General features: G+C 42.5%; 1 protein-coding gene across 1 annotated transcript in view; it reads right to left on the reverse strand.

The window, feature by feature from the left end:
* The window catches only part of LOC111228205 (partitioning defective 3 homolog), a 368,887-nt gene that overhangs the window by 141,821 nt on the left and 218,645 nt on the right, over positions 1-8,421 (reverse strand). The window contains exons 13-14 of the mRNA XM_022754021.1: positions 5,706-5,894; positions 4,921-5,094 (exon numbers count right to left, since the gene is read on the reverse strand). Coding sequence (XP_022609742.1) covers positions 4,921-5,094; positions 5,706-5,894 — 363 coding nt within the window. The remainder of the gene's footprint in view (positions 1-4,920; positions 5,095-5,705; positions 5,895-8,421) is intronic.

Consider the following 8,421-nt stretch of genomic DNA (forward strand, 5'->3'; position numbering starts at 1 on the left):
TGTGCTACATAAAAGATACTGCAAAGATAATAGTGATCAATATTATCGTGCTACCTGCGTGTTGTGTTTTGAGTGACAAAGTGTTACTGATGGGAGACAGATGTTGTCAGTGTTCTGGTACTAAAGTGAGCTCAGTACAGAGAATTGTGGGTTACCAATTGTAAAAAACAAAAAACAAAACAAAAACATAATTAGGTCTTTATGTCACACACTCCACACTTATTTAGGCTGCTGTCTATCCATCCCACCTCTCACCTCGCTGCCACACTTTGCTCAACATTCAACATTTGCGAGGAAATTACTTTCAAGCCGATGGAAAGTTGCTGTCGCAGGTTCGCCCGTCTAATGCGTAATTACTGTATCATTAAGATTTATAGGGCGGAAAACAACAGCCGCGCTTCCAGAAAAGCACGTGCATGAGTGTGTCGTCACATTGTCACAAAACAAATGGTGATAAAACATGAGTGGCACCGACAGAGATGTCAGGTTTAATAAAAGAATGAATACATGTCAAATTTTAAAACTATAAGAAAGTTGAAATTAAAATCTTACAACCAAACAACCGAAATAGATTTGGTTCAGTCACAGGACTCTGGGTTTGCGACTTGAGGATCAGCTGCTGCGCTAATAACATGAAAGAGGGAGGACATTCAGGAAATGTGACCAAATAAATAAATAAATAAATAAATAGAGGAACCAAAATGACTTTCCATAAATTTAATTGCTTAAACACATGTGCTGATATATTAATAGAACGCAGATACAGAGGAGAAATTACACAGCCTCTGAAGCAGCAATGCAATTACAATGCTTCAAACGAACTGGCGGTGACCAATCATATCGCCCGACTATCTGGGGCAGAATGGTGGTTTTTCAAACGGGGGCTATCTGCATGACCGGAACAGAGGGGGGAATTAATTGTTCTGGTACTGAGTGTGTGTATGTGGGTGTCTGTGCTCGTGTGTGTACTGAGCATATTCAAATGCTATGAAATTTTTTCTGCCTACCTTTGTCTTGTTTTAGGTTAAACATCAAATGCAGTATAAAGGTATCGGTGTTAGGATTTCCCATAGCAGCTGGAGACATTTTGCTACTGATCTAACGGACTTCATCAGCTCTTCTGACTTAAGATCTTGCTGCATCCTCAACTCACTGCTATCCCACGAGCTGGCTGAGTCTTCCTCATCAAATTAAGATTAGTTCTTTTACCGCGTGGATAAGGGCAGTGAGAGTCCACACTTGTCGTATTTTGAATCAGGCCCACGGGGGGAGACCTTCTGGGTTTGTGCTACATTAAAAATATCCCCCATCAGAAGTGTGGCAGACTTTTTTATTAGGCTTGAATATATCCTCAATCAAGTTGAAGTGTTTTTTTTCTTTAATCAAAGGTCGTATTATATCCTAAAGCAAAGGCCACTTATTGCCACTGCTTTAACGGCAGCAAATATAGGCCAGGTACTCCACCTCAGACACGCGCTTAACCATGGGCAATCAGCAGCATGAACCAGCCTAGTGAAACACTTGTCTTTGCCCACTGAGAGGATCTGTCTGGAAGTGCTGCTGAAAGGAAATGGGCTCCTGAGAGACCTTGAGGAATGTGTAGAAGTTTTTGTGTGTGTGTGTGTGTGTGTGTGTGTGTGTGTGTGTGTTTGTAGGCAATGCATTTATGTGTGTGCGTGCCTGTGAGGGGGCTACTCTGGGTGGTCACATGGTTTATTTCACATTTCCATGAAGGTGTTTCCTGTTCACATCCATACATTACACGGTCCTTTCCCTTCCTGCCTGTTGTGCAGTTTTAGCTTTGCGAACACACACCAAACCAAACAAGCTTAAACTACCAAGAAACATTACGCTGCTCTGCTCTAACAAAGATGATCATACATTTAGCCCACAGGACCAAGCGATGATGAAATCAATGCAATTTTCATGGAGTGAGGTGGCCTGGATATGCTGCACCCATCTAAGTCCTCGCCTCTGATGCATTAGGCTGTACTGCTCGGCTCCTCTCCCCTGCAGACAGTGATGGATCTGATTCATTTCAATGGTGGCCTCCAGTGCTCACTCCCATTCGGCTGGGTGACAGTGGCAAACTGGCGCTGGCTTGCCACAAATCTGCCTGGCCAACACAGCAGAGCAGGGGAGACGGAGGAGGGCTTGGGGGTGTGGGGGGTTGGGGGGTAGATGTAGCTGCCGGGAGCCTGTATCGACATTTAACTTCTGCTTTCCTTATTCGAGGTATGCAACTGACCTTAAATTCTTCATTTAGAAATCTTATCTTTTCTCCAGTCCGAGTGTATTACACTTCTCACTTGTGACTTTATGGAATCTTTTCAAACCACTAAGCTTTCTGAAAACTCTGCAGCTTAAGCAATGTGTGATTGCCTGTAATGGGACTTTAATGGATGGAATCTAAAATTCAGTATTACATCTCCCTTCTCCTTTTGTTTCACACACTCTCAATCTTTCCCGGCAACGTCATGAATATGCTGTGTCAAAGCAACTGATGTCAGAATAAATGTCAGGTTATATACGGACTTGTCAAAATTTCTCCCCAAATTGTCTCTAAATGGATCAGAATTGTAGTAGAAATGTCATCTCTCATTCATCCACCTACAGAGTGATGGTGGAATAATAATAAAAAAGTGTATTTTTACTGTTTCTCAAGAGGCGTTTGCCTGTGACCGCAACTGTCTGCTCAGTGTCAGTCTGTCTACCTGTCTGCCTGCTGGTGAGGGATTAGAGAGGACAGGAGAGCGACTGGACCGAAGTGATAGAACTCACTGAACCTTGGGGCTGAGCTTTCCCGGGAGGGACATGTGTCCTCTCCCCTAGTCTGGAGGTGGGGTAGGAGGGGGAAGAGGGTGGAGCAGGGAGAGATGGGTAGGGAGGGATAAAGGCAGAATGAAGAGAGAGAGGTGTGAAGACTCAAAACAGGCCCTTGCGTCTAAGAAATGCAAAAACCTGGACTGAGTTGCTTCAATGACACTAAGACAACAAAATAAAACACAGGAAGTCTGGTTGGAGTCTGGGTTTATAATATACCACAACATATATTATATATTATAAAATTGGAGCATTAAAGTCCTATAAAAGTGAAGAATTTTAATAATTTTATCTTTTGTAGAGACACGGTACAAGGTAATCTAACTCTGAGCGTTATGTTGCATTGCACTGCAGCAAAAGTTGCGTCTTTCTTTCTTGTTTGCTTTTGCTGTATCCCTGTGTGTTGGCACCATGGAGGGATGTCCACTGTCAACACAGTGGTGTCACATGAATGACGGGGGCTGCATTCTTTCCACGCAGTGCTGCTGTCTGAAAACTGAAAGAACTAAAACTGAAGAATCGGGAGGGAGGGTTAATGGCCATGAAATTAAAATGATAAGACCAAAAGGAAGAGCTTGACTGAATGATGACAGGAGTTGTGCACAGTTCTTGAGTTAATGCATTTGAAATTTGTCGTGAGGGACATTTTGTTTCTAAAACACATTTCTGATTAAACCAGCGGCTTCCTGTTTTAGAATAACAGTTGTTCTCTCCTCTCTTTACATCAGATAATATACAGATGAGACTCATTGATTTTTAAATATTGACTTTTGTATTATTTGTAGAATAAATTTGTTCATGTTTCAGTGCATTAAAGCATGATAATCCCATTGTAAAAAATATACAAAAAAAACACTGCCTTGACTGTTAAAACAGTAATGCTGAAATTAATGGCAATTTATGAGTGATACCTGTGTTTATCGCATGTCCTTTTCAAATATGGAGCACCGCGAGTTGAGGTGAAAATTAATATTAAAACAAGAAGAAAAAAAAAAAAAGAAAAAGCTCACAGAGCAGAGAGGGGGGACAACGTGTGGTTAAGAAGAGAGAGACAGCGCTCGGAGGGTGAGGGTTAGCGGGGAGGGTGAAGGGCAGGGAGGGAGGACGGGGCTCAGCGTGGTACTCCAAACTGACACACAGCCACAGGACACGGGCTCCAATTAGAGTCACAGCAACACTAATCAAACCTGATCTACAACCTCTGGCTGCAGGGCTGACTGAACGTGCGCGAGTGTGCTGAAGTATTTACACATGAATCCACAGTCCTGAAGTACAGTCGCACCGTACTTAGCATTTCACATTCAGCTAAATCATGTTTGTATTCATCTTGTTTTTTTTTGACTGTGAAAGAATACAGTTCTTTTCTTAAAGAAAGGTAGGCTGGGATTATTTCTGTATCACAATGGACATTTCATGAAGTTGAAATCCCCTCGCTTTCAATATTCTTCACTTCCTCATGACAAATATTCACCTAAGCGCAATACATATTCCTTTATCTGCCTATCCTACAGTGTTATTCCGCAGGCCTGTCAATCATAACTCACTGAAGTGCTTCTTAGATATCATATCAAGGCCCACCGTGGGCAAAGAAAATCACACAGAGAATGAGGGGAAATATGAGACGTATCACCTATCTCGCACAGGAAATGGGACTGTTTGAAGATTTGCATGGTGGTGTGGTCGCTTCATAAAGGTCCTCCTCTAGCTATCTCAAAGCTCCCAAAACCTATGGGGGACAGATTACGGCTAGTGGTAAGGTAGAAGAAAGCCGCTCTCATTTATCATTCAGTGCGGCTGAAATGTAGTCATCCCTCTTCTTCATTCAATATGTCTTCTACTTATTCACCGACAGAATTTAAATTGAAGCATGCGTGTGTGTTTGTGGAGCGTGTGTAAACAATATTTACTATATACTGTATGTGTGTGCACATGGGGAAAGTGAAATATACAGTCTATCGTAGAATTGTGGAGGCTCATAATTAGAATAATATTAATAATATCTGATTCAAAAGATGAAACAAAGGCAGACAAATTGAATCTGACTCCTTGTGATGCCAATTAGTTCCTGACACATCAGTGTGACTCCAACTGTTAGGCTACCTCATTGTTTTTTGCCACCCGCCGGGCCACGATGAGCTGGATCATGCCTCGCTTGTTGCCCTCTACAGACATGGATTTGCGCAGCGTTTCCATGGCTTCCTGGTTGGTCTTCCCGAGCAACGACTCTCCATTGACTGCAATGAGTTGGTCATTGATGTGTAGACGTCCGTCCTGCAGACAAACAACATGGTTGGGACATTACATCCGGCTCGTGAAACGCTTGTGAATACCATCATCATTAGTTTTAAACACGAACATGTAGATTCTGCAGCTGCTCCAGAAGGACACTTAATGGAGACTGATTGGGATCACATGTAGCTTTTTCCGCAAGGAAATCACAACAGATACTGAAAATCATAAATTTGTTTCCCTATTTATTTTTTACTGGAACATATTTAATGAGATAATGATGCTGTAATTTTCTGTTTGCAGACCTTGGAGGACAAAATGTACCAAACCCATGGCTTTCACAAACACTGGACTCAAATTCAATATCTGTTTTTCAAGGGAATAATAAAATGTTACAGAACAAGGACAACATTCCCAGCATGGTTGTCATGCCACTCATACACATCAAGTGACCATCTGAAAATCACAAACAGTCTGGCTTTGACTCTAATGTATAGTATTTCCTCAGGGCAGCAGCCCTACAGCATTGTGGTCCACCTCATCTTTGTACTTAACTGCAGGTCCTTGAGTTACAACAAAAACAATGAATGAAATCAATGAAATCCATCAAGGTAATATGTAGGATAAGTGGGTGGGTGGGAGTAGTTACTTGCCTTGCTAGCAGCCCCTCCATTGATAATGGATTTTACAAAGATGCCCAAATCGGCATGGTTCTCCTTGGACCGGTTGCCCTTGACGCTGACTCCCAGGCCTGCGGAGCCTGAGTCATTCAGGGGTATCTCAAAGGTCATGAACTCTCGTGTACCATCAGGTGTTAACACCATGTCGTCTTCCTCTGGCTCCTGAGGGTAGTGAAGAAAGAGAGAGAGAGGTCTCTTTGAGATCTATTTTATCCTATTATCAGTTGGCCTTCAAAAAGAAAGTTGTTGATCCAAACTACAGTGTCATTGTTGCTTTAAACTGTCTGTGAGAAGTATCTGACTCTAACTTTGGTGAAAAGACAGAAAAACAAAGAGAAAAAGAATACAGAGAACAGTGGAACAAAAATTGGGAAAAAAAAAAGAACAGGGATAGTGAATGACAAGAAAATGGAAAGCAAGCGGGAGACAAGATAAAGAGGGGTAAGATGAGGGGAGCAGGAGAGGAAAGCGAATGGATGGCAAGCATGTCACATATCTCAGGGCTGTCATCGTCAATTGGCCATACTGCCTAGCCAAGCGCTGCTAATTCCCTTCCACCGCCATGAGCCCGGTGTAGGAACAGCGGGGACAGTGAAGAACTTTGAAAACGCCAGGTAGCAATTTGATGCTCAAACAACAGCGGCTTCCTTTGAACAACAGCCCTTTGAAGGATAATTTGGAACATGTTAAGAATGCGACCTTCTTTACCCGTACGATCCGCGGGTCTTTTGATGAAAATGACTGCAGTAGCTTTTTGTCGCAGGGCCTGCACTGCAGATCTTCATGTATGGTACACAAAGGTGGTTCATTTCAGCTGCCAGATAGGTGTGAAGGAGTACCGTCGAGTGTCTAACACCCAGCATGATCAATTCAGCTGGAAAATAATCCATCAAACAACCACTCCAGTTACTTTTCTGACAATTTCCACTGGTGTCTAACAAAGAGCATCTGATGAAAAAAAAAATAACAAAAAGAATAAGTATTTGTGTATTTTACTTCTCGCTGGCAGCCGAACAGAAGGGGGGAAAAGAAGGTGTGAGAAAAAACGAATGTTTGTGGAAAAAACACCAGAGGCATCAAGGAATTGGCAGTTTCTTTTTTTATGCTGACTACGGGAAAAACCTGGTGAAGATGATATAGAAGAATTACCGTTCAGTGTTTAAGTGGCAACCAAAGATTTCCAAGATATAGCCAATCAACAGCTTTGATTTTAATTCACCGTTATTCTTTCCAAACACTTGGAGAAAAGAATACATTTTCTGAACATTTCAAAGAGGGGTCAGTCGTCCAGCCACGCCCCTGCTACTGACCACACTGAGAACCGCCATCATTTTGAGTTATGATGATCTACTTCACATCTGCACACCTGCCCGTACTCTTAGATCATCCTCTTCCATTAACCTGACTGTAACGTTCTGACTACCATCGGGTTTAGAGCCTTCAGCCGAGTTACTTCACTCACATCCGTAACACTGACTCTCTTCAAATCCCACATCAGAACACACATCTTCAAACTAGCACTCTGTGTAATCATACTTATTTTATGCAGTTATTCTTTCTAATTTATTTTGTATAATTTGCCTTGTTGGATTACTCTCTGTTGCTACTGTTTATTTGATTTCTCTTACTGTGTGTTGTAAGGTGTCCTTGAGTGTCTTGAAAGGCGCCTATAAATAAAATGTATTATTATTTATATTATTATTATCGTGTGATTTGTTTAAGGGCACATCAGCAGCAGTTGTTGAAGAGTGACATATTATCCCATCCACTTTCCCCACACATTTATATTCCGCAGATAAGAGCCGACGACTGTCCGATCACAAGCCCGCTCAACAGGAAGCTGGAGTGCTGTGCTGCAATACTGTGATTGGCCAGATAGTACATGTACATGTGTAGTTATTGCCATGGCAGCCAAATCCACATGAACAATACTGGCGGTCAGAGCAATCAACCCCAGAAACCAACAGCAAGACCTCTTTAAATAGGCTCACATCAATACACACACACACACACACAACGCAGATGGATGGCAGCAGGTGTGTGCCCTTCACAGCTGCTCGGATATAAGAGTGAAGCCGAGGAAAGAGAGGAAAGCTAAAGCATAAGGTGTTTTTTTTTTTTTTCCGGAGGGCTGAGGAGTTATTAGGATGCAGTGGTGCGTTCAGGTGGAGGCTCTTATTCAACATCTCTGACTGAGCCCCTATTCTCCAGACGGCCATCCTATCTGCCCAACCTTTTTTCTTTCTCTCTGGCTTTTCTTCCTCTTTCAAAATGGCAGTACACACTGTCTGTACAACTTGCCACTGGGCTTTGTCTCGAATGGACCGATTAGTAAATAATCTACACACGCTGACGTGGAATTCATTTAAGTCGCTCCGCGTTTCAACAACTCCGCGTATTGCAGAAATCACTGGCTCTTGTCGAGAAGTAGACCTCTTTGGCTTGTTCTCCCTCACACAGATGAATTGAAGCAAGATACGGTAATCACAAGAGCGCTATTGGGAGATCATTCATGTATGAGTGTTTTCATTTATATATAACAGAGTGGAAATAGTAGCGTTTGTGCTGCGTTGGGCTAGGGGGCCTGCATTGGAAGACGCAACTGATGATCAGACTCATGATTGAGTAAGGTTGCTCCAGTATAGGCTGCTGTTAAAGCCTCTAGATTATACAGATATAAGATTCTGAC

This window comes from Seriola dumerili, unplaced genomic scaffold, assembly GCF_002260705.1.
Source record: "Seriola dumerili isolate Sdu_G_001 unplaced genomic scaffold, Sdu_1.0 BDQW01000216.1, whole genome shotgun sequence".
NCBI lineage: Eukaryota > Metazoa > Chordata > Actinopteri > Carangiformes > Carangidae > Seriola > Seriola dumerili.